The sequence below is a fragment of the Hydractinia symbiolongicarpus genome, chromosome 9, assembly GCF_029227915.1.
Source record: "Hydractinia symbiolongicarpus strain clone_291-10 chromosome 9, HSymV2.1, whole genome shotgun sequence".
Taxonomy (NCBI): Eukaryota; Metazoa; Cnidaria; class Hydrozoa; order Anthoathecata; family Hydractiniidae; genus Hydractinia; species Hydractinia symbiolongicarpus.
In genome coordinates this window covers 14,932,205-14,958,324 of record NC_079883.1, presented here as the reverse complement: position 1 = coordinate 14,958,324, position 26,120 = coordinate 14,932,205, and the positions used below count along the sequence as shown (strand labels likewise).

Below are 26,120 nucleotides of genomic sequence, written 5' to 3'. Positions count from 1 at the left end.
TTAGTTAGCGGTGATTTGATGACGTAACTTTTAATTTGAAACTAAAAGTGTATTGTTTTGACGCAACATGTGTGAACGATTACTTCAAATTAACTAAACTTAAAGCGAAATAAATAAATAAATAATCTTCCTTAATACTATTATAATTTTTTTCGTTGTGATTGTAATAATTACATTCTTACTGAAAACTGTGTACCATATTTTCTTAACCTTACGCATCTTGTTAACAAATTTAACCGTTTACATCGCTTATGTCTAATGAAAGATACCTAGTTAATGCGTTGTGTAACGTTGTCTTTATCACAACATAGCCGTGTGGAAACAGTGGAGTCGGGAGATTAGAGATAACTAAGTAGCGACAATACGATAACAGTTTTGCTCGATCTTTCAATCTTGTGCGTATTTTCTGGTTGCCTGCTGTTTCTTATATTGATGTAACTTGAACTACTGGATTATTCTCTTTATACAGATAAAACCAGTAGCTTTACTTATGTTTTCGGTGCTGGTTGCTTGAAGAAAGAAAGTTATTGTGCTACTTAAAAACAAAGCATAAAATCGCTTACTCAGCATAATGATAACAGTTTGATTTAAACTCGCTTAAAATGTTTATCGTCTTATAATCCTATGATTTAAATTTATTTTGCTTCTCACCAAATTTGATGGAATATTAGATGCAACGGTTTTTTCCGTGTTTACGTAGCAATGAAACTGGTTTGTGGCTTTACTCACAAAGTTGAATTTCCAACATATGTTTAGTTGTCTGTTTTTATGTTAACTTTAATTTTTTTTGCAAGTGTAGTGATGTTTCAAGCGACATATGGCTTGCGCAGGATTATTGGTGTATCTGTTTAAGCCATGTATATAGCTTTGTTTGCAGCCTTCGATAAAAATCTCCTTCGATAATTATTAGCTGTTGTATCGTTCTGTAAGAACTTAATTGTATTTTGTGGTTTTAATTTGTTTAGCAGTTTTAACGGAAAGACTAACTTATACGTCTGAAACTGTGACAATGTTGTTTTGATCGAGTTGATCAGCGTACTAAAATGTAATTAAAAGCGTTATTTAATTTTGCATGCTAGATACCTCGGTGTAGAATAATTTCTTATGATGTCTGAGACTGGTAAATCTGTTAATTAGATGTCAGGAGTCTGTGTACTAAATTGTTTCCTGAGAACTTTAAATGAATTTAGTGAACTTACCTGTGTGGTATGAGAAGCCAATTGATGTGAAACAAGTAGTACTAGAAACTCTTGCTTGAGTGTAATCTAAGTAGGCTTTCATACTATTAATAGCAACCTGTTAAACTGACATGACAAGCTGTTAAGAGGTGAATGGCATATGTTTTTTGTTCAGAAAACAGGAATAATAAAAATGGCGCAAAAAAGCGTTGCTTGAATAATTAAACATTTACATGAGTTGTTTTTTTTTTACTGTTCAGTTATTTAATTCTCATTCGGTGTTGTGAAAACAAATATAATCTTTTTTAATGTTTTTTTAAAAAAGAGAGAAATAAATGTTATTACTCACATGTTTTTTATAGACGAGGATTGGAAAGATCTGTGAGGAGAAAAAGAAAACAGTTTGATGTGTATTGTGTATGGAAATTGTTTAAATTAACATTGATGTGTTTCGTTCTATCTAATTGATTTTTAAGAAGGATTTATTACCATGCAATTGTTGTTGTCTGTTATCTTAACGATATCTGGATATAGAATCGTGCACAGCTTTTCAAGTCGTAAGTTATTTTATTTTAATATACTTTTTTTTATTTATTTAATGATATCATACTAATGAGGTGCTTCATCTTGAACGTACGCCCAACCTTGTGTCAGGGTGGTCACCCTTACTGAAAAATCCCTTAATCCTTATAAAGAATCTCCATGAAAAAATACTAATGTCACTGATGATAGTCACTGGTTAATTATTAGCTTAAATTGAAGGGTTTTTTGAATTATATTATCAACAAGACTGTTACTGCTCATGCGCTAAATCGCACCAGCCAATGATGTCATATCTTATAGATACGCTAACATATAAAGGTTTTATATTTCTTCGATGGATTATTAGTTCCGGGTGTATTAACATTCCAAATGTTTTGCGAAAGCTTATTTTTACAGAACGGCAGCCAAGTAAAATAGGAATGACGTAATGATGCACTCCTCCGCTGCGTTGAATTATGTTAAGTTGTGAGATAACCTTCGCAAATTTTGGTGAGCTGCTTGTACAGAGTTTACGATTGAACAAAACACATGGATAGTTGATTTAAAATTGAGGGCCCTGGTATTTTTTTGCGTTATTTTAAAAAAATATCGCGGTCAAGACATTACCACATTTGTGCAGTGTTGTTTTTTGTTATCATTATCAGGTTCTTGTTTTTCACTTTTTTAACACCGAGTTGTCACAAATACTACTAATAAGAGTGACATTGACCTGAGTAGCATTTAAACGCATCTAAAATGTCTCTCCTTCAATACGGCGTTGTGTTCTTGTGCAAACATTCTACAGTAATTCATCAGACAGTTGTCATACATTGATTCAAGAAAGTAAACAAAAGATTATTTTTGCACTTGTTTGATGTCAATATGATTGAAAATGTTTATTTTAAATTTGTCGTCAATAAAAAGTATTTCACTCAAATTCTACAAAGATATCCTCGTATCTATCGAATTGCACTTGTGTGTACAGGGTTTTGGGGTATCAAATATCCTAAATAATTTGGATTTAACAACCTTTTAAATAGTTCAAGGACGAAACATAGATGAATTAATCATACGATAAAAAGTAATTTTTGTCAGAACACCTGTTTTTACTGCACGCTATTATGAGTGAATTTGCAATAAAAATTACCTCATTTTGCAATCCAATTACACATGGTAAAAGTCGAAAGCTTTAGCCTCAGATTTCCAATAGTAGGAGATGTTGCTTGGATAGCCGAGGGGAATGGAGCCGGGCGGGGGTCGGGGGGGATTTTTAATAGTATTTTGGTGGTCTCGAAACATTTAAAATCTTTAAAATCATTTAATGTCAAAAATTAATATTAATGGGGTACTATCGAAAGTGAAGTATTAAAAGAAAGAAGCGAAGAAGTACATTAATAGTAAAAGTATGCCTTAGAATCAAGGGGCATGGGCCAGCCTTGGGAACAACCCTACGTATCCCCCTTTAGAAGTAATTCATTTTCAAAGTTAATGTACATTTTCTGAATTTATATTTTACGATCATGTTTCATATTTTTTAGATAAATTACACGAAGCCTTTGCAGCCAAGAACCTTCGTCGTTATGCACGTGATACAGATAACGAGCTTAGTACGTATATAGACAATACTTCGAAACCAACTGGCTACTATACTGATACACCTTCAACAACTGCACCAAGTTCTAAATCTAAAAATGCACCAAAGTGGCTGTTATATGTATCGGCTGTTCCTACAATACTTGTGTTCATTATATGCGTCATCATAATTGCTATTAAAAATTACTACGAAGAAGAGTGAGTAAAATTATTCATCATTTATTTCTTCGTTTGTTCTTTCGTTTGTATATCAGAATGGCCACACCTCCTAACGTCTCTGGAATAACTTAAAACATTGAGACCTTTTTGAAATCTCCAAGTAAGCTAAAATTTGGATTCAAAATATTGGTTCCTTTTAAATTGCTTACTGGTAACATCCGTTACTTTTCTTTAAATAGTAAATTGTTACGTTTTATGTAACAAAAGATTTTACGTTTGTTCATCTTGCAACAGAACTGATAATTTATAGTCACATAGCTAATTAATGAATTTGAAAACAACAGATTCCCTGACATGGAGTGGATTATTCGTAACTTCATTTCCTCCTGAACGTCTTTTAGTATTTTCTCCTAAAATTTACCTCCAAAACCTCCTAATTAAATTACTAAGTTTTAAATTCGTGACCACCCTGCTTATTTATTTATTTTGTTTGTTTGCTTTTTTATAAAAACAATTTTATAATTACAGGAGTCTCGGGATTTGCCACAGCCATACAGCCATACCATAAGAACAATACAGCATATAATTCTCTTTCAATACTTCTCCAGCTAACGATGTTTGTAAATGCAATAATAAAAATCTATTAGCAACAAAAAAGGACTCCATATTAACAGCCAGCATTAACTCAGACTTTACAAAACGTGTTCAAGAAATCTTTTTTCTTGAGTTGTCTTTTTTTAGGATCCTTAACTCGTAATAAAATAATTTCTTAACGTCAAAATCCTTACTTTTCTTTAATTCATCGCCTAAGTGTACCAGCGAATTTCGTTATCTGGACTGTGTTTTTTCATTAAAGTTTTTGTTTTACGTCGAACGAAATCACTCCTAGTCTAAAGTTCGTAAATGTACTTTGTGAAAATATTTGGCCAGTCTAAGAAGTGTTTCACAGGTTGTGGAAAATTTGTTCTTATTGTTGTTGTTTAGTGATGAAATGGACATAAAAACAACACAACCTGATGGCTTACTCGCACTAGCAACTTCAGATGCTATGAAAAAGATGTCTAAATCAAAGTTAGTCTTCCCTTTGTCTTGTTTGTTTAGTCTTTTTATTGTTGTTGTTGTTGCTGTTGTTGCTATGGGTGTTGTTGTTGTTGTTGTTGTTGCTGTTGTTGCTATGGGTGTTGTTGTTGTTGTTGTTGCTGTTGTTGCTATGGGTGTTGTTGTTGTTGTTGTTGTTGTTGTTGAATTTCCGCGCCCGAAGGCGTAGGAAATTCTTTAAAACCGTCGTTTTTTTCTTTTGGAGCATTTTTTGAGAAAAAATCGACCCTGGGATTACACGTTCCTCCGTCACAGATGTAAACTTCGCACCCAAGCTCCCCAACTACTGGGAACTCATCTAAATGATGTTTCAGGACAAAATTAGTATTTGTTTTCAACAAAATTTGGCACAGTTAACAAAAAAAGTATGGTGAACATAATGGTGACATCAAAATTTTGATTTTTGTCACCTAAATGCCATTTTAGGCCAAAATTTAACCAAAAATTAAAACTGCTTTATTTTCGACAAAAATTGGCACAGTAAATAAAAATAGTATGCTGAAAATGATGGTCACAGCAAAATTTTTTGTCAACTAAATGCCGTTTAAGACCATAAACGTTTCAATCGCAAGACTTACCATGAATGTTAGGCTGTATTTTTTGTTAGCAATTTATTTTAAAATGTGAGTTTATTATGACACGTTTCGTTTTGTTTGCGTTTGTTGTAAGATATAATGTCACTTGTGTGCTTTATCTTCAGAGGTTCATGCACCAAACCTCCTCAAATGTTTAGCACAATAACACAACGAATTAGCAGGTTTTCATCAAATATTTTGGTAGCGAGCGGAAATTCTTAGAGCCCCCAGGGCTTCTTGTTGTTGTTGTTGTTGTTGTTGTTGTTGTTGTTAAAAATAGTTTAACATTGTCTTTCGTAACGACATTCTAATTTGTGTTTTTAGAAAGAAAACTAAAAACAAAGAGGTGTATGACGTCATGCTAGCCAAGTTTAAAGCAGATAAGAATAAAAAAAGATCTTTTGTTGGAAGACGGAGGTGGGTGAATTACAGCATTTAAGTGAAATGGGTGTGCTTTTTTTATCTATTTGCGGGATGATACAACGCAGAATGTGACAAAAGTTCACCGGCCCACTACATCTTGTTTGCTTTTAAGTGTGATCGTGTTGAAAGTACATATAACGTTTTTTCGCGGGTTTATATTCTATGTGAGAAATAATGACAGGTACATTATATTTTTGTTACTCAAGTTTGCGACATATAGAGTTGACTGTTCCTATCTTTTAGTTCACAGATACGTATAGAGGGGATGGTGAGTCGTAGTCCGAAAAGTTTAGCGAGGAAGCATATTATTATCGGGAAGCTTAATCAAGAGGACTTGTAAGTATAAACTGCTCAATATTGTTTGCAATCTATCTTTCAGCTGACTTCACCCACTGGGTGTGATGTAAAAAGCAAGTTTTATTATTTGATAGTTTACAACTTTCTTGAGCTTTTCTATCTCCCCTAACTTCCTATTATCCAATCTTTTCCTAAAAAATATTTCATACGTATCTAAATTTCATGTGACGAAATAAGCGCATGCGCAGAAATAAGGAAATTAAGTTACTTTAGGTGTTGATGTCAAACCTTTAGGTGCTGTTTCACTGGAACTTCAAGCCTTTACACCAAGGGCAAGTACCTGTTATAATCAGCGATATATTCAGTATATCGTGAAATTAGTTTTGATTCATTTTAGAACACCCGACGGAGAGTCGTCTGCACTTGGGCAACTGGTACAGTTGAGGTAAACAGCCCTGCACTTAGTGTTTTATTTTTTAAAAAAATGCTTGTACGTAAACTTGTAAAAAACTGCTATGCACGTTTGTCCGATCGCCATCTGTAATAACACTATAATTTATAAAACGTTGTTTTACCTCAAAAGTATCTAAAAACAGTGATGGCATGCTGTTTTTCCGATTAAAAAATTTAAGTGTGGCTCAACTACGGCATTATATAACTATCTGTAAAAACTCAGAAACCTGGAAAATCCAGGGAATTTTAAAAATGGGTCATAAAGTAAAAAGAAATGTTATGGAATTTTGTTGTATGAAAATCAAATGTCAATTACCATATGCCTTGAAGATTTATTATTATGTAATGAAATATTTAATTCATGAAAACGTCGGAGTAAATGAAAATAAAAAATGGCTGTTTCCTATAGGGAGGAGAGATAAACACCGAGCACTTCGTTAAAATTCATGAGTGGAAATAACTCAATTGATCGAGCCTGTACTTTATTTCTTTATGCCATATATTCACCCATTCACCTCACCATTTGCCTCACCATTCGCCTCACCATTCACTCATTCGTTGACCTTCACTTTAGCACGCACACGTTTATTGGGTCGACTTTAATAGAACAAATGGAGGAGTCCGAATGGGAAAATGAGTAAGTCTTTATATTTATCTGCATTACTTGGATCTTTCTCTCCTCAATAAATTATGTAACCGAGTGTTTACTTTTTGTTTAGTAAAACACATATTAGAAGTATTCTTGAACGTTCCAAAGAAGATCTTTCCGAAGCACGGAAAATTTTACCCGATGATGTAAACGAGGCCTTACTTCCTGAAGGTAACTACACACTTGTTCATGTTTTGTGCACATAAATAAAACGTAAGGCTTGGCTCCACCATTTATAACGGGAATGGTATTGCACAAAAAAGCAATATCTATCACAAATATCTATCACAGATATCTATCACAAATATCTATCATCAGGGACAGAAATTCCACCTAAAAAGTTGTTACTGTATTTTGATAAAAACGTCCAAGAAAAATGTAGAGCAATGACAAGGTTGTTTATTAGAAAATGTTTGTAGAGTTACCTTGTTGTGCTAAAAATAATAGATTTTGTTTGTTTGTTTGTTTTTTTGTTTTTTTTTTTGTTTGTTTGTTTGTTTGTATGTTTGTTTGTTTGTTTGTTTTACAATGTTTGTGCAATAATTTATAGATTTAGAAGAAGCATTTCGTAATTTTGGTAATTGGGAAGAATCTTTGATATAATCATGCTATCAGTTTATCAACCAACTGCAAAAAAACGACAAACAATATCTGATTTGTCTCAAGAACGTTTGGAAAAGTTTTTAAAGGATTCTCAAAATTATCAGGGAAGAACATTGAGGCATCCAACCACGAATTTCTATTAGAACATTATTTTTAAAAAATATTTTGTATTGAATTTGCTAGTGCTTTTTGGCCATCTTAGATGGGATAGTAATATTACAATCTACTAATATGTCATCAGTCCTTCTAATCGGAAAAGCCTCAAGAATGAGTATCTTTTCTGTTTCACTTGAATTGTTCCTATGAACGCAACTCTAGCGGAAATTTCGGACCAGTCGTATTAATTGAATGCTATAAAAAGGATACTTACATTTGAAAGCAAGAATTGTAAATAACTTAGCTACTTGTAAATATGTTTTAAAAAGAAAATGTTTTAAAATGTTTTATTGTCACCGACCCGAGGGTTTAAAAACACAAATCACATAACAGTTTGAACTTCGGCTTGTAGTTTCTAATTGCTTCACTTGATCTATTTTGAACTTGTAGTAGCCGAAAAATACAACACAATACGCCTGCGGTAATGTTAAAAGCATTTTTTTCATCCTATTGTAATGCAAACAGCTGCAAATCATTGTGAAAAGAAATATGTCCATTTTGGCGCCTTAATTTTGGCACAGGGAAAAGCTGATTATCAATTGTCTATAGTAGTAAATTGACACACTCAGCATCTTTTATGCAGGCGTCAGCAATTGAGAAAACGTAAATACAAACCTAGATTGAGGTGGGTATTCTGTTTGCCATGTAACTTTAAAAACAGTAGTTAGTTCGTTAACAGAAGAAATAACTTCTGTAATCAAAGACGCTTCCGCGAGCGATAACTCGCTATTTTTTTTCGATAAACCTTTACGAATTTACAAACTGAAAAATTTCTCGCGGAAATTTTTTGTGTTGTTAAGTGACCTATATTGTTATTGTTATTGTTTTCGGAGACTTGTTGGAAGATTTCAAGAAGAAACATTTTTTATCGCACTTGTTAGTACGCAAACTCTCGCCAAATGAATGATATAAAAAATTATCCATTCTTTCCTACTTGTAGAGAAACAAATTTTTCATGTCTGCAAGATAAAACAAATGACATTACGAACTTATGGAAAACGAGCCTTTTCGGTGAAATTTACTGAAAACGTAACTTAATTTTGTCTCTAGGAGAAATGTTTCCTGACTAATTTTCCACGGTTACTACGAGAACTGTCGCCGGCTAAGGTTAGGTCTTTCATCAGCCTATCAGGAACATTACTATTGGACTTTACAAATAAATTCACAAACTTTTCCGAGTTTCTGACTAAAGTCAACACTCGCCAATTATCAGCTTTCTTGGGAACTCTGTCATCCATAGTGAATAAAATTGAATTTGCTGAGGGAAGGAACGTGGTCTTGCTAGTTATAACTACAACAATCAGGTACTTGTTAAATATATTTGTCAAAAATATTACAATAAAATTAAACATTAAATCTCCATACCTAACATTGAAATCGTAAAACCACAACTTTTCCCAAGTGAATTTCGTGTTGCATCAAAGGCGAAGTTAGCATACTATATTGTTAAGCAAATCGGTAAAGGGATTCTTCCCCAAATTAGCGTAAATTAATTTTAAAAAAATTATTAATTAAAAGAAAATTTCGCGAGAATCAATTCTCGCAAATTTCTGGAATAGCAGGTTTCCTTTTGCAGGACCCAATTTTCCTTAAATCAAAATTTGCGACAATTGACTCCCTCGCCGTACAACATAAAGTAGTTCGCTAATTTCTTTCCGCTACCAAAAACTTTTACCATTCTTAGCAGTGAAATACAACACTAACTTATTGTTAGGTAAGTATTTTCTAATTTTTTACTCCTTTTTTTATCTCAAATTGTAGGTATTTGTGTGCCCTTCACCCTCTCTAACAGACAGTCTCCACAATGCATTACGGTTTATAAACACGCACGATGCTATGTATAGTATGCCGACATGCTGGACAGTTTTGGTTAGAATTTTTTAGGTGACATGCGCATTCGTAACACAGCCACATATGACCACATGGAATTAACACACTGTCGTAATTACGCTCGTTGCAAACCACGCACTCCTCCTTGCTGTCGATTGATGCTGAAACAACAAGAAAAACTGTCACCAAAAACTATCAAGGGATCATAAAAATTGCTTGGGATACTTTAAATGCAGACATTTTCGCGGGCAGAAATTTAGGGAAAATTTGCGAAAGTTAATGTTGCACATTTTTTCCAGGAGCATCAATTCGCAGAAAAAGTACCCCATTGGTCTATTTTAGTTTCAATCTTATGCATTGATGATAAAAGAAAGTTTATGTACCCGGAATGCAACAATCTCGCGAATTTCCCTATCGAAAGTTTCCGCCCGAGAAAGTTTTCGCGCTTAAAGTAGCAAAATTTTTAGATAGAGAAGGGATACAGGGGGAGAACAACCGTCAAGGACCAGAAATATTTGTTCGAGGTAGGGAGATGTTCAAGAAGAAAAATGTTAGAGATAAAGACGGTCCGCTTTATACACAACGTTCGTATGCTAGCAATAATTGTTTTAACAGATTACACTTGGTTTTGGAGGGCTTTAAAATTAAAAAAAAGATTACCACTGCCGACTGGAGATGTTTTATATACTTCCTCATTTTTCATTTGTTGGTTGTGTAAGGAGACCAGGTTATCGATTTTTACATTTGTCGTCGCAACAGCAACATGAGAAGTGGGAATAGGCGTGTAATCTCCATTCACAACTAACTCTGTACGCTTACCACTATCTAACGCTTCATGGGCGTGCCCTCTTCCGTGCATGTTTTGGTCCTGATAACCTGTCATACGACTGCTATTAGATACAAGAACTTCATGAGCGGTGGTCACAGCATTATTTACTTTAACATTTTCTTCGTTGGGCGTTAGTCGAGGGTGTAGGGCGTAATCTGCGTTTATGAGACTGGATGTGGTTTCTTGTGTAAATTCTGTAGTGGAAGAGCTAGCAGGATGGGTTTGTACGTCGACTATCATGTTTAACGTTCGGACCCTGTTCTTCTGAACTATGGCAAATAATTTCAAAAATAAAATGTCATTATAAATAATGAACAAATTGATGAATAGAAAAAATGAACACAAGTAGTGTACTAACTATGCAAGATTTGAGTCCTAACAGTATATAATTACTGACCATACTTTCTAAAACAAGTAACTTTATTCGCTTTATAAAAGTGGAAAAAACACCAAGCTTTGGGCACAGTCGATCTCGAAATTACGAAGTTGAATGCGAAGAAGTCAAGTACGTAATTGCATTTTAAAACTTCATATAAAATTTCTACAAAAGTTATCTTACTGTTCCAGTAATTTGATAATTCGTTTGAATTTAATCTCCTCGGGTTTCCATCTACTTTTCGCAATGTTTTAATGCCATATAAATTAAAAAAATCTTCAACTGAAAAAAACAAATACGATTATAAGTCTGCAAAATTTATTTAAGAAATTTTCGACCAATCCTATACGTAAAAACACAAAATTTTAAGATACTTTATGTCTATTCAATGGCAATTATTTTATTGACCACCACAACGGATAATCGCAAATTACATAGAAGGTGTACAAAAAAAACCAAATACGAGAAAAACGTTGGAAAAATTAATGAGGCTTTTATTTTCCAGAATTGCTGCAGACAAATATCAAGTTTCCTAAGATCACCATACCTTATGACCATAAACAGTTATTAGCTATTATATATTTTTCACTACTTTTATAGAACATAATAGCCGCATACATAAGTGCAGAAAAAAATGACGGTTGGTCATTATTTTACCAGTGAATACATCAGAAAAAACTGCCAGACAACAACAAAACAACAACGCAGAAATACAAAACTACATATGCTAAAAACATTTCTAAATTCGATTCTGTACTAGAAAATCATTTCCTTGAAATAGGTGTTATCTATGGCGATTCCGAAGAATCGAAATTATTGTCAAAACCGTTTCTTATCCAGCTCCGACAGGATCAGTTTAATCAGCATGCTGAAAAAATGTACACCAACTTACGTGTTCGTATAACTTCAGAAGATGTGAAATTTGATACTGATATTTCCACCAATGGAATACAATAAACAGGTGTCAAAAATCGACAACCTAGAATTCTCTAGACAAAAAAAAATCTGCAATTTCATTAAAAACTTTTGCGAAACATAGAAGAAACCGCTATACTTGTGTGATTTATCGAAATTCTATTAAAATTTGTTAAAAATATAGAGATTTCGCAGCTGAGAACCTGATCAAAATTTTGGGGGGATTTAACATCGTAATGAACACGACCTTCTTTTCTTTAAATTCACAACCGAGTAATATTTGTTATTCTTTGTAACTTATCCAATTGCTTATACCTGTTAGGCCCGAATAAACTCTGTTTTTATTTCGCAAAAAATCCCAACCCCCTCCACATGCGCTTACTTTCTTAGTTTTTATATGGTAACCTTTTCAGTTACATTATTAAACTAGTTGTATTTAGTAAAAAAATTTTAATCCTAATATCTTTACAGCTTACCTCCTTAAACAAAGATTCGGACACCACTTCATTCAAGTCGACAGTGAATGTGTTGCTACATAATATTGCCTGGCTATTACAGTTATGTGTGATTTCTAAACATAATAAAAATCCATGCTTATCACATATCAATTTATGGGTTTTCAACAGAATGTCTAATCAGTGATCTTAAGAAGTTTGTACAAAATTTTTGCCTATATTGGTCTTATTAAATTACTAGATACGTTTGAATTGATGAATTTGGAAAAGCTTAATACTAGTCTGTTTCTTGATACTGTCTTCCTTCTCTTGGCTATTCACTGTGATTAAACATGTTCCAATGTAATCTTTTATAAATTAAACATATAACTAGAGAATCACTTATCTTTCTTGAAACAGACATTTTCGAATTTTAAGAAAACCTATTTTCAAATCAGGAAAAAAAAGAAAGCCAGGTATGTTCTTAATACACAAAAAATTAGGCATAAAATTCGTAACAAGGGTTGTTCGTTTCTTTGATTGTCAAAATTTGAACACATTTCTGTACATCTTATTTATACTTTTTTTGCGGGCACCAGGTTTCTCTTTCCACTTACCGTACATTCATTTACATGTATATACATATATATAGAGAGAGAGAGATAGAGGAAAAAAACCGATTAATTTTTTTACTACACAAATTAAAAACCATGCCATACTTTGAAACAGCCACCTTTTAACATCTGCATTTTCAACTACAGCTTCGAATATGAAATCAACATCAGCCACGGCATCTTGTAAAACGCTGCAGGTTGTAACGGTTCCCTTAAGAATAACAATGAGAGATGTGATCTTGACAAAAAACAAAACACAGTGAAATGTGGCATGTTACTACAGTTGTTTCTTAAGAAAATACAACATAATTTACTCTGCCTGGAAGACACACTTTAGTTAGCATATTATTACATAATCATCATCATCATTCTCTGCTTAACATCCGTTTTCCATGCTAGCATGGGTTGGGCAGGGTATATTAATGACCCTCTTCCAATCTGATCTAGACTGTGTTAGATCTAAACTCAACTTCCTCTATATCACGTCTGTTCTTATAACCTCCTGCCAAGTCTTTCTCGGTCTGCCTCGGGGCTTTGCCCCAGGAACTATCAAGTCTCTACACTTTCTTGCCCAATTATCCTGCGCCACTCTTTCCAAGTGCCCCAGCCAATTCAATCTTCTTATCTGGATAACATCTTTAACTCTACAGATACATAGCCTGCTTCTTAGCTCATCTGAACTCTTTCTGTCACTCAGACTGGCGTTACACATCCACCTAACCATTCTCATGTCATTCCTTTCTAAACGGTCAAGATCTTCACTGCCCATGTCTCACTACCGTACAACATAACACTTCTTACACAGGTCTCATACAACCTACATTTTACCTCAATTGACAAGACTCTGCTAGTCAACAAAGAAAGTAACTCCCTGAACTTTTTCCAAGCAGAACCTATCCTGCAAGTAACACTTCTTCCAACACCCCCTTCACTGCCCAACATATCACCTAAGTAACAGAAGTTCTCAACTATCTCTAACGAGCCACTGCTGTACATCATTAAAGCTGGAAATACTTCATTCTCTATAATCTCAACTTTGCAACGCATGCATACAAACTGAATGTCAGCTGTTAACCTTCTACCAATACTACTGCATTTCTTATGTACCCAATGCTTGCAAGTCTGACAAAAAATTGAGTTACTACCAAATCCTTTCCTGCAAAATCCACAAGGCAACTTTCCAACTACAAGGTCACACTTAGCTGCAATGCAATCATGACCTTAGACTTTGCTGTGTTCACCCTTAGCCCTTTCTCTTCTAGTCCTTTCTTCCAATTCTCCAACTTTTCAACTAATTCTTCTATCGACTTTGCTATGAGAACCAAATCATCTGCATACAATAACTCCCATGGACAACCTGTTCTGAACTCCATCGACAGCGCTTCTAAGACTAGAACAAACAACAAAGGACTAAGTACAGAACCCTGATGTACACCAACATTTACACTAAATTCATCACTAAGTGAATCGTTAATTCTGACACGACTTCTAGCATTGCTGTACATAAACTGTACTATCGTAACTAGCTCCACACCTAATTTCCTCATAGCCCACCAAATGACTTTACATGGCACTCTTTCTCTAAATCTACAAAGGCAAAATAGAGATTCTTTCTCTTTCCAAATACTTTTCCTGAATCTGTCTGAGTAAAAATATGGCATCTGTAGTGCCACGCCCTGGAACAAAACCAAATTGCATCTTATCTATATCAATTTTTTCTCTAAGTAACTTATCAATCACTCTTTCAATAACTTTCATTACTTGATCAACCAACTTCAAACCTCTATAGTTACCTCTTTCTAATGCATCACCCTTGCCCTTGAAACAATTCACTATTACACTTGACTGCCACTCATACGGAATAGCACTATCCTTTATAATCTGATTAGCAAGACTTGTAATAAGCTCAACTCCAATATATCCAGATGCTTTTACCATCTCTGCAACATTACCTGATACTCCTGCAGTCTTGCAAATCTTCAATTTCCTAATAGCCTTTACTACCCATTCTGTCTTGATCTGCATAGCTGGCCCTTCTACAACATCATCATCAGACAAATTATCCTCATCCCAAACTCAGTGTTAAGCAACCTGTGATAATAATTCTTCCAAGCTACCCTTTTCTCCTCCTCTGTGCTAGCCAAAACACCTTCATCATTACATACACACTTCTCACCTATAACATCTTGATTAGTCTTCTTCATCTGCTTTGGTATCTTAAATATCTCATTGCGCTGGTCTTCCCTTCTTAACACATCTGCAAATCTGTTTCTCTCTGCTTCTGATTTTGCCTTATACACTGCTGTACAAGCACGACGCTTAGCTTCTAAGTAAATATTTTTACTACCACCTGACTTCCACTCTTTTCAAAGTTTCCTCTTTTCCTTTATACACTGGTCAACCTCATTATTCCACAACCGTCTGTCTATGTCTAGCAGGTCCTTTTGTCCACCGACAGGTATCATCAGAAGCTTCTAGAAGACAATTCTTCAAAGTAGTCCAAGTACCGGACTGGGTGTTTTCTTAAAGTGACACCATAACTATGTGGCATTTAATGGGACTTCCACAATCGCTCCTTTAAACTAAGGTATTGTGGAGGACGTTCAACTCCTCTCTTGTCTCTTAAAGAGACCCTTCACCCCGATTACATAAGAATAGCTTCCCAGGTGATCAAGCTATTGCAAAAAAAGTAGCAAGTAGCTTAATTAGGTTATCTATCACTTATTTAAGTGATATTTCATCTGCTGTATTCATTATTTTGCATGATAAATGTCCTTGAATCAGATTTGGAATGGACGAGTTTAGGACGTCATCAAAAACCCTTTAAATCCCAATATCTCTGCAACCATTTGTCAAAGATACGTGTTCTAATACATTTTCTTGATCAGCATTTTAAGATTTATACAATGAAGGCAACAGTTATACAAATTTTTTTTAAAAAAATTTTGGATTTTGACGGGCCATTGCTGACATCAGCAGAATTTCTCCCATATCTCCCATATCTTCTTAGACGTTCATCAAAAGCACATGATCTTATACATTTTCTTGATCAACACAAGCTCTACACAATAGAGGCAATGTTAAAATAAGGTTCTAATTTTTTTTGGTGGATGGGTTGCTGACTTTATCAAAATTCAAATAATGTTTCTTTTTCATTTTTATCCTGCCTCAGTGGAGTTTTCCATGGGCTTTATCGATTAGTATACAATATTATTAGATCACACAAAAAGTTGATCCATGTTGAAGCTGTTCTGTAATTTACAGTGTTTAAAACATAATTGCAACCGTAGTTTTGCAACCACATTTCATCAAATAAATTGTATAATTAAATAGATTGTGTCGACTAATTAGGTGTTTACTCTGATTGACAAAGGGGGTATAGATATGACGAGGGTGTTTTTCGGGTGAACTTTGAAAATGAAATTTCCTATAGCAATTTCACAAAAGAATGACTTTCCAATCCCTTTACTAGAAAGAAAAAGGTCAGCCCACAGCAATTTTATGTGCCAGCAACCTTTTTTATTGTTTCTTGTTTTTTTCATTTTCAAGCACTGATCAAAATCTATGCAGGCTTTTTTAGTGAATTATTTTTTTAAACACCCTACTTGCCCAAAGGTCTGCACATTTTACAGCATATATAGATGAATTTCAGCCTGACATCATTTGTTTACTTTTCAGGGTTAAGCTCCTTAGCTCTGGCATTTGCGTGGCAGGAAAAAAGATGCTAGGATTTGGTAAAGAAAGGCATTTTACTGTGGATTTCTTCCAATGGGAACATTGTTGGTGTTATAAACTATTATCGAGTGTAAGTTGATGCCTTATGATTTATTTAAATTCATTAAAAACCCTAACAATGCCTTTGTGTGAAGAAATGGACTGATAATTACTTTGCTTCACCCAGCAGCGACCACATCTTTCTCCGCTGAAAATGTAAACAATGGAATTCACTAAGCCCCCTTAGGAATTGTGATTTTTGTGGAAAATATCTTTATTAAAACATGAGAGAATTTAGTTGTCACCACATCATAAATATATTATATAGTTAGCCTTATATATAGCTATATAAAATATAAAATCACATCTAAAGTTAGTATGCAACCTACCCAAGAGTTGTCCCTTGCGCATAGTCCATTTTCTTCCAGTTCCGACTTTTGTTGTAACAAAACAGATTTTAACACGTTTAATTTCGTAAGATCTTGATCATACACATTCACATTCAATCCAAGTCGTGAAAGTTCTCCTTAAAAACAACTTTTATCATATTAAGTTCTTTTAGAGTTAAATTTTAAATTTAAATCTGGCATGGTGAAATTTTTTGCTATAGCTAGCTAGCTGTAGCTATATGTATAAAAATAAAAATTACACCTGTTATTCGACTCCCTAGAAATCCTGTCCCAATGACACAGCATATTTTACTGCTGGACATTCTGACAACAATTTTTTATCAAAATATGCAGTTGTGTTGTATTTTATATAAATGTAAACAACATAACCACAGAAAGCGTGCCGAAGTTGTCAGATTCTTGGAACTGAAAAAAAACACTCCACCGCAAACTCTGATTTCCTGATTTCATCAGAAAAATCCGTGAAATTTATTGATTTATCAACTTGGTAACTAAAAACAAAACAATATGGCTGACGAGCTAGCAGCGTGAAAGAAGAGCTAAAAATGTTGTAAATAGCTGTGTATATATAGATGTATATAGCTACCTTTATATTTTTGTGCAGTTAAAAGCCAAATTCAGCATAGTCAAATAAATGGATTGGAGACAAAAAATAAATAGCTAGTAAATTTTATCGTATTTTCCATGTTTTAATTTGCAAAAGTTTTGTTATTGTTTTGTCTTGTTTTTGATGGTCATTTAACTATAGCTATATTTCTCAATAGTTTTATAAAAAGAAAATGGATTCGGATAATTTATCATTGAATATAGATTATGTTGCCAGTAGTGGAGTGGTGCTCAGTGTAGAACAAAAAGCTGCTCTTTACTCTTCACTTGTCATATTGAAAAGTCAACAAAAGTTTCAGAAGGTTCAATTTGTTGGCAAAGTACTTGGTACTCGAAACGATTATTTTCTTGTTCAAGGTGTTGGGAAAGATGAACTTAAGGATAGAAAGACACTATATAGGTATTAAATTTAATTTATGACGTTTCCTTTTATACTAGCAAGAGGGTGTCAATAAGTGGGAAATGTACGCATATATAAAGGGCGAGTTCGGGCGTTTTTTCAAATTGGTGGCTGTCTTCCAAAACGGCCCCCACTTTCCCGAGCTCACCCAGATTATTCCTGAAATGCAATTACTTGTAACACACCATGCGGATGATAGTTGAAAAAAAGGCGCTTAAGAAGTTAAAGGAGATAATAAAGTTTATAGAGGTTTGGCAAAAATCAATCTCTGACCACTTGCCTCAGTTTTTAATCTTCCAAAAGAAAGCTGTAATCTGCCCACCTGAGAATAATGCCATGGTCAGAGATTGGAAAAATTTTGATCATGAAAATTTTATCCTCGAAATTATTGATACTAATTAGGAACAGACCCTTGAAATTGAATCTGATAATGTAAATCTCTTTTTTGATAAATTCATCAACATGGTGGATGGTCTTCTGGATCAGCATGTGCCCATAAGGTTATTGACAAGGCGTCAAAAAAAAACGTGATTTCAATCCTTGGATCACTAAAGGCATCATTTAATCTATTCAGCAACGTGATCGCCTTTATAAATCCCTTATAAAGGCTAAAGATCCTTTGATTAAATCTGCTCTCAATGATCAATATATGCAGTATCTTAACTTAATCGTATCCTTGTGTAGGCGGAGTAAGAAAATGTTTTATGTTTCCTATTTCAACAATAACATTGTAAATATTCATAAGGTATGGAAAGGCATCAATTCTAATATATCTACCAAACAATCCAAGCCATCCTTTCCTAACTGTTTAAACCTTGACAATGCTAATGTGACTGATCCTTCTGTAATATCCAATGCTTTTAATGATTATTTTTCTTCTATTGCTGATACTATTCGATCCAAGATTCCTTTTTCTTCAAAACACTTTTCCCAGTTCCTTCATAACGGAAATCCTGCATCTATTTTTCTTTTTCCAAAGGACACTGATGAATTAACCTCCTGCATTTCATCATTAAACAGCAAAAAAGCATCAGTATTCCTAGTTCAGTGCTATCTCCTCTGATATCTGAATTTGCCAAACCTTTATCACTCTTGATCAATCTCTCTCTTTCTCTTTATGGGTATTTCTATCCCACTTAAAAATTGCCAAAGTTATTCCTGTTTTTAAAAAGGGTCCAAACTTGATTGTACAAATTATAAACCAATCTATCTGCTATCTGATATTGACAAAATCTTTGAAAAACTGATCTATAAATCTGTTTTTATCACAGCACCGAATTTTGTACTTTCAGCAATTTGGATAAGCCCTTTGACACTGTTGATCATGAAATTCTCCTGAAAAAACTTTTTCATTATGGTATCAGAGGAATTCCTTTTAATCTCTTTTGTTCTTATTTATCTAACAGACAACAATTTGTATCAATTAATGGAACTGAATCTGAGTATAAACTTAGGCATGGTGTACCACAAGGATCTGTTTTAGGCCCTTTTCTGTTTCTTATTTATATAAATGATTTAAATTGTGCCATAAAATTTTCCATGGTTCATCACCTTGCTGATGATACCAAGCTAATGTGTTTTAATAAGTCTTTAAAATCTCTTTCTAAAAGAATCAACATGGATCTGAAATTTCTTTTCCAATGGCTCAACGCCAACCAAATCTCTCTGAATACAAGTAAAGCTGAATATATCCTGTTTAAGCACAAGCTTAAACCAACAAACTATAACTTCAAATTATTCATCAACGGCAAGAAACTCTTCCCCAGTAATTGCATTAAGTACCTTGGTATCCTCTTAGATTCTGATCTCAACTGGAAATCTCAGATCAATGCGATTGTGGTTAAACTCAAGAGGGCTAATGGAGCTATAACTAAACTCAGACACCTTGTTCCACAAAGTGTTCTGAAAACTGTGTACCATACCATCCTTGGTAGCTATCTTCGTTACTGCAATGAGAAAATGAGAAAATTAGGTGTGGATGAGTGGTTAGTTACGATGGTACAGTTTATATAGTGAGGAAGATAAAGATAAGTTTTATGATGAGTTAATAGCAGTCACATCAAAGTTTGGAGACATGGTGGTTTGCAACACATCATTCAGTAAGAGACAGAGTAGGCTGATAACATATGAGTCAGGTGGTTGTAAGACACAGATAGATTACTTCCTGGTTAAAAAGTCAGACAAGAAAGTGGTGAAGGAGGTGAAAGTTATGTCGGGGGAAGAGTGAGTGTGACTAATTGTCTTCTAGAAGCTTCTGATGATACCTGTGGGTGGACGAAAGGACCAGCTAGACATAGACGAACCTGGTGGTGGAATAATGAGGTTGACCAGTGAATAAAGGAAAAGAGGAAACTTTGGAAAGAGTGGAAGGTGGTAGTAAAAATATTTACTTAGAAGCTAAGCGTCGTGCTCATACAGCAGTATATAAGGCAAAATCAGAATCAGAGAGAAACAGATTTGCAGATGTGTTAAGAAGGGAAGACCTGCGTAATGAGTAAGATAGCAAAGCAGATGAAGAAGACTAATCAAGATGTTGTAGGTGAGAAGTATGTATGTAATGATGCAGGTGTTTTGGCTAGCACAGAGGAGGAGAAAAGGGTAGCTTGGAAGAATTATTATCAGAGGTTGCTTAACACTGAGTTTGATTGGGATGAGGATAATTTGTCTGATGATGATGTTGTAGAAGGGCTAGCTATGCAGATCAAGACAGAATGGGTAGTAAAGGCTATTAGGAAATTGAAGATTGGCAAGACTGCAGGAGTATCAGGTAATGTTGCAGAGATGGTAAAAGCATCTGGATATATTGGAGTTAAGCTTATTACAAGTTTTGCTAATCAGATTATAAAGGATGGTGCTATTCCAAGTGAGTGGCAGTCAAGTGTAATAGTGAATTGTTTCAAGGGCAAGGGTGATGCATTAGAAAGAGGTAACTATAGAGGTTTGAAGTTGGTTGATCAAGTAATGAAAGTTATTGAAAGAGTCCTTGATAAGTTACTTAGAGAAAAAATTGATATAGATAAGATGCAATTTTGTTTTGTTCCAGGGCGTGGCACTACAAATGCCATATTTTACTCAAACAGCTTCAGGAAAAGTATTTGGGAAAGAGAAAGAATCTCTATTTTGCCTTTGTAGATTTAGAGAAAGAGTGCCATGTAAAGTCATTTGGTGGGCTATGAGGAAATTAGGTGTGGATGAGTGGCTAGTTACGATGGTACAGTCTATGTACAGCAATGCTAGAATTCGTGTCAGGATTAAAGATTCACTTAGTGATGAATTTAGAGTAAATGTTGGTGTACATCAGGGTTCTATACTTAGTCCTTTGTTGTTTGATTTAGTCTTAGAAGTTCTGTCGATGGAGTTCAGAACAGGTTGTCCATGGGAGTTATTGTATGCAGATGATTTGGTTCTCATAGCAAAGTCGATAGAAGAATTAGTTGAAAAGTTTGAGAAGTGGAAGAAAGGACTAGAAGAGAAAGGGCTAAGGGTGAACACAGCAAAGACTAAGGTCATGATTAGTAGCATTGCAGCTAAGTGTGACCTTGTAGTTGAAAAGTTGCTTTGTGGATTTTGCAGGAAAGGAGTTGGTAGTAACTCAATTGTTGTCAGACTTGCAAGCATTGGGTACATAAGAAATGCAGTAGTATTGGTGGAAGGTTAACAGCTGACATTCAGTTTGTATGCATGCGTTGCAAAGTTGAGATTATAGAGAATGAAGTATTTCCAGTTTTAATGATGTACAGCAGTGGCTCGTTAGAGATAGTTGAAAACTTCTGTTACTTAGGTGATATGTTGGGCAGTGAAGGGGGTGTTGAAAGAAGTGTTACTTGCAGGATAGGTTCTGCTTGGAAAAAGCTCAGAGAGTTACTTTCTTTGTTGACTAGCAGAGTCTTGTCAATTGAGGTAAAATGTAGGTTGTATGAGACCTGTGTAAGAAGTGTTATGTTGTACGGTAGTGAGACATGGGCAGTGAAGCAGGAAGATCTTGACCGTTTGGAAAGGAATGATATGATAATAGTTAGGTGGATGTGTAACGCCAGTCTGAGTGACAGAAAGAGTTCAGATGAGCTAAGAAGCATGCTAAGTATCCGTAGAATTAAAGATGTTATCCAGATAAGAAGGTTGAATTGGCTGGGGGACTTGGAAAGAATGGAGGAGGATAATTGGGTAAGAAAGTGTAGAGACTTGATAGTTCCTGGGGCAAAGCCCGGAGGCAGACCGAGAAAGACTTGGCAGGAGGTTATAAGGACAGACTTGATACAGAGGAAGTTGAGTTTAGATCTAACACAGCCTAGATCAGATTGGAAGAGGGTCATTAATATACCCTGTCCAACCCATGCGAGCATGGAAAACGGACGTTAAGCCGAGAATGATGATGAATGAAATTTGGGGCCAACATTGTCATCACTTTATTGATCGTATTTACTGTTTACAACGTTGTGCAGTTACACTAATTTCTCTTGCACAATGCAGAATGACTTCTGCCCCACTTTTCAGAAATCAAATTGATTTGAGCATCTAAATCACCAATTCAGAAAAAATCCTCTCTAGATTGTGCCTCGTCTCAGCAAAAAGAATCTACGTTTTTTTGTCATGTGACTGAACAGCTTATTTTGATTAAGAGTAACAGTTTTGTTGAGATCATTAAAGTTTAACATTTTTTTCAGTCTTGATTGTGTAAAATGGGGGTTAATGTCTTCACCAAATGAGGAAACTCGCCGCAAATGTATGTTAATCAAAGGTCGTTTTATTGGAGATCCATCTCACGAATATGAACATCCCGAAAAAAACCCTGATGATGATGAAGGAAAAGACGAAGAAAGTGCTGCTGTAAGTTTTACTTATATTTTTATACTTAGTATGATTAATTGTTGATTAATTAGATTAATTAATTGTTATGATAAAGTGTTTTGTAGTGGGGGTATTGACAGTTTTTTTGTTGTTTTTTTTGGCAGATGGCAAAAAAATTAAAGGTAGAAATTTAATTTCATAAATGTTTATAAATAATCAAGTTGGTTTTTTTTTTCTTTATAAATTGGGCAACAACATTATTTTTTTTTCAATAATACCCATTATTTTTGATAAAATGAAATTATAATTGTTGTCAACATTAAAATTAAAAATGTTTTAATTTAAATACTTATGTCCTTTTCAAGATTTTCTGAAATTCTCAGGTGATGGAAAATTAATTTTGCCAGGCTTTTATATATATTAGAGAACGTATTCATTGAACAATACAAAACAATATTTTTTCTGACATTGTGTACTCAGGAAAAAAATTGTTTGTTGGTAATGTTGTTGTTACTTCCATAATATTCACAATTTCTTTATAGTTTTGTTACAAACAACCCACAATATTTAAAAAATAAACCCTAACCCTAACAAAAATCTGGACAACTGCTGTCTAACATGTCAAAACCTGCAGAAAGTGAATTTTCATGTAACAGAATGTTAACTAAACTTATGAGGTGGTTTTTACTCTACTTGTTCTAAACCAGAAAATGTGTAAACTAAAGTATGTTTTACTATTTTTATTATTTCACTAGTCGTTAGCCCGTGGAAAATCCACGGGTTCGCCCGTCCTTTTTATACCGCATTGCATGCTTCTCGCTATTGCGCAGCTAAGCTACCATTTTGCGTGACAGACACACAGACAGACAGACGGACGGACGGACGGACGGACGGACGGACGCATACAGGTATCATAATATAGATGATTCTCTACTCAAGTTAAATTATTATTAATTTTAATTTTAGAACTTTGTATCACGTTTTACAAAACATTTTTAATCGCAATAATTTTTTTTGATTAAGTGCATGAAGTTGCTTATTTTTTGACTTTCTTCAATTTTGAGAATTGCTTCTTTTGCTAGGTTTATGTTGCAAAAATTTTAATAATCGTACTTTAACATAATAATAATAATACTCCCCGTCTTTCTGAGCTACACATCCTCACTAGAATAAAATCTACTTTATGTATCTTAACTACTATTCATTTTCTTATCAGAAAAACAGTCACATGCTTAAATTGAGAAAAATATCCTGAAGGTCTGTTCATGCTTCCAATATGTTTTTGCAAAACATTTTCACAACACAAAACTAAGTGATCTACTTGCCATTGTACATCATTTTTTCATTTTTTAGATTATGGTAAAGGAAGAAGACAGGCTTGCAGTAACAATCCAAAACATATTTCAAGATGTTGCTATTGTTCCACGAGGTGCATATGTCAGAACAGCAGTAGGTGAAGTACACACCAACCGCACATTTGAAGGTATGTAGCGATTCGAAAATTCTGAACATTAGTAGTAACGTAAATCCTTAATAACTTCTCAAACTAATGCTTAGCATCCATAAATTTTTTACTTCTATGTATGATACTTAAAAATCTCTAATCTATACACATCACAAGTAGGTTCCCAATATTCTCTTATTTTGTATAGTTATTTCATTTTTTTTCTCTCAGAAATCAATCACCTTTCGTCCTAAACAGCCTATTTTTAATTTTAGTTCCTCTACACAATATTTAAAAAGGAAGACCTAAGGAAACGCTCAAAATAAAAAAAGAGAAAAACGAAATTCTTCTTAAGGGCTGGCCCTAACACACATATAGACATTCAACATGAAACCGACCTTATCCTTATGTCATGTTATTTTCTTGTCAGGATTGTCTCCAGCTGAAGCTACGCGTCTATCTTCCTATTATCACTTCAGGGAACCAGTATTACTGCATGAAAAATCTCTTTTGGAAAAGGTATGTACAGTCTGTCACAAGTTTATATGTTGTATAAAATATATTTGTATTTGACTTTAAACTTTAATCTTTGATTAAGGCTGATTTAGACAAAGCTACTGACTTTCTTGATCCAATCGAAACTGATATACCACAGGGAGGTATGTAGCAATACTATACCTATTTTGCTAATCAACTTATTTTTCTTCTGTATTTAAGATTAAAAATCTATAGCCGTTTATTTATGCGATGTCTTTTATGTTGATTAAAACATTTTAAAATTTTACAATTTCACCTTTACTTTTTAACTGTTGCTACTTGAATTATAATATTTAGTTTTTGTAAAGTAGTTTTTTTTTCCTACAATTGATTACATTAGATGAACGAGCTTTTCGCTAATTAGTTGATTCAAATAACTAATTGGACCATGTTTTTGCAGAATAACTTGCAAAATGATTGGTTGGGGAATGGCAAGTTGGGGTATAACTCCTTTTCCTGTCCTTAAATCATTCACCCCTATTAAAGTCGTAGTCACATTGCCTTGAACTCCTACTGTAATGGCTGCCATCACCAAGAGGAGGGCTACTTTTTTCCCAATTTAAACAAGTGTGTCTCTCCAATCAGCCATCATTTCTGAAAAGCATTATCAGGCGAATTAACCTAGTAGCAGCACTTCCAGGAGATGTAAATTTTAAACTGTCTTGAGCGGGTTTTGAACCAGGAATCCATGGCTCCAAAAACACAATGCTTAACCACTTAGCCACTAATGCTTCTGTATAGCGTTTTGATCGCACCTATAATATAACCTTTTATTTTTAGGTTCTTGGAGTGTGCAATCAGAAAGAGGTGGTGGTGTTGTTGTGTTGAGAAGTCTTCATTGGTTAGGCTATACTTTCTATCATGTACCAAACACAAGTAATTTTGGATACGTGTATGTTGGGACTGGTGAAAAAAATCTGGACTTGCCCTTCATGTTGTAATAGCTACGATTTTTAATGGTTGATGTACATACTATATAGAGATTAATATATTAATAATATTATATTAATATATTCCCCTTACGAAATAGAACGGAATGCTTTTTGGTGATCCCTGTGGGCTTTTACCAGTTTTTTGATGCAGTTTGAGTTTGTTATTTCGTACTTGCTGTAAACATAACTTGCAACGAGACCAAGTAGCTATATGTTTATTTTTGTGAATGGTTTATGTTCACTATGTTGAGATTGTGTAAGTGGAATATTTTTAATGCCAGACAAGTGATCTGTAATTTTTGACTATGTTTATGAACAAGATTAAGAAAATTCTGTTACATATTAAAAAGTGTTATATTATAACATACTGTTACTGTACACTTGCAAAATTGTTCTATTTTATTTTCGAATGTGAAAATATTTTTGATGTCGTTGATTTTCTTCATGTACCAGCAGTTTTTGCTTTTAAATAATTTTGATTAATTTAAAGGTAAAAAAATCTTGCGAAAGAATTATCTCTGCTCAAAAATTCGAGATTACAAAGCTCGTTACGACCCGAACTGAAAGTTGAAATTATTTCAACTT

The 26,120-nt window shown here is 34.1% G+C and overlaps 3 protein-coding genes across 3 annotated transcripts; 2 read left to right on the top strand and 1 right to left on the bottom strand.

Annotated features, from left to right (window-relative positions):
- The first annotated feature begins 1,324 nt into the window (after window positions 1–1,324).
- LOC130658002 (uncharacterized) lies at window positions 1,325–9,213 on the top strand. The gene is made up of 9 exons (XM_057461023.1): window positions 1,325–1,735; window positions 3,239–3,491; window positions 4,437–4,523; window positions 5,450–5,542; window positions 5,792–5,884; window positions 6,243–6,290; window positions 6,873–6,935; window positions 7,018–7,118; window positions 7,498–9,213. The coding sequence occupies exons 1-9, from the start codon at window positions 1,669–1,671 to the stop codon at window positions 7,548–7,550; spliced, it is 858 nt and encodes a 285-aa protein (XP_057317006.1). The 5' UTR covers window positions 1,325–1,668; the 3' UTR covers window positions 7,551–9,213.
- LOC130658001 (uncharacterized) lies at window positions 9,007–17,280 on the bottom strand. The gene is made up of 8 exons (XM_057461022.1): window positions 17,070–17,280; window positions 16,808–16,944; window positions 12,810–12,915; window positions 12,133–12,227; window positions 11,634–11,730; window positions 10,925–11,023; window positions 10,197–10,634; window positions 9,007–9,697 (listed from the first exon to the last, which is right to left on the bottom strand). Exons 1-8 carry the CDS (start codon window positions 17,128–17,130, stop codon window positions 9,516–9,518), a joined length of 1,215 nt encoding a protein of 404 aa, XP_057317005.1. The 5' UTR covers window positions 17,131–17,280; the 3' UTR covers window positions 9,007–9,515.
- Window positions 17,281–17,344: 64 nt separating this feature from the next.
- Window positions 17,345–25,962, top strand: LOC130658003 (radial spoke head protein 9 homolog). Its single transcript, XM_057461024.1, has 6 exons — window positions 17,345–17,834; window positions 22,499–22,661; window positions 23,976–24,105; window positions 24,497–24,585; window positions 24,665–24,725; window positions 25,384–25,962. The coding sequence occupies exons 1-6, from the start codon at window positions 17,608–17,610 to the stop codon at window positions 25,542–25,544; spliced, it is 831 nt and encodes a 276-aa protein (XP_057317007.1). The 5' UTR covers window positions 17,345–17,607; the 3' UTR covers window positions 25,545–25,962.
- Window positions 25,963–26,120: the final 158 nt, after the last annotated feature.

Coding starts and splice junctions, on each gene's coding strand:
- LOC130658002 (XM_057461023.1), top strand. CDS start 1,669: ATGCAATTGTTGTTGTCTGTTATCTTAACGATATCTGGATATAGAATC. Junction 3,492..4,436: donor AAAAATTACTACGAAGAAGA/GTGAGTAAAATT, acceptor GTTGTTGTTTAG/TGATGAAATGGACATAAAAA. Junction 4,524..5,449: donor AAAAAGATGTCTAAATCAAA/GTTAGTCTTCCC, acceptor TTGTGTTTTTAG/AAAGAAAACTAAAAACAAAG.
- LOC130658001 (XM_057461022.1), bottom strand. CDS start 17,130: ATGTCCAGCAGTAAAATATGCTGTGTCATTGGGACAGGATTTCTAGGG. Junction 11,024..11,633: donor TTCTGAAGTTATACGAACAC/GTAAGTTGGTGT, acceptor TGTTTTTTTCAG/TTGAAGATTTTTTTAATTTA. Junction 9,698..10,196: donor AACATCTCCAGTCGGCAGTG/GTAATCTTTTTT, acceptor TTGTTGTTTCAG/CATCAATCGACAGCAAGGAG.
- LOC130658003 (XM_057461024.1), top strand. CDS start 17,608: ATGGATTCGGATAATTTATCATTGAATATAGATTATGTTGCCAGTAGT. Junction 22,662..23,975: donor AAGACGAAGAAAGTGCTGCT/GTAAGTTTTACT, acceptor TTCATTTTTTAG/ATTATGGTAAAGGAAGAAGA. Junction 24,106..24,496: donor CACCAACCGCACATTTGAAG/GTATGTAGCGAT, acceptor TTTTCTTGTCAG/GATTGTCTCCAGCTGAAGCT.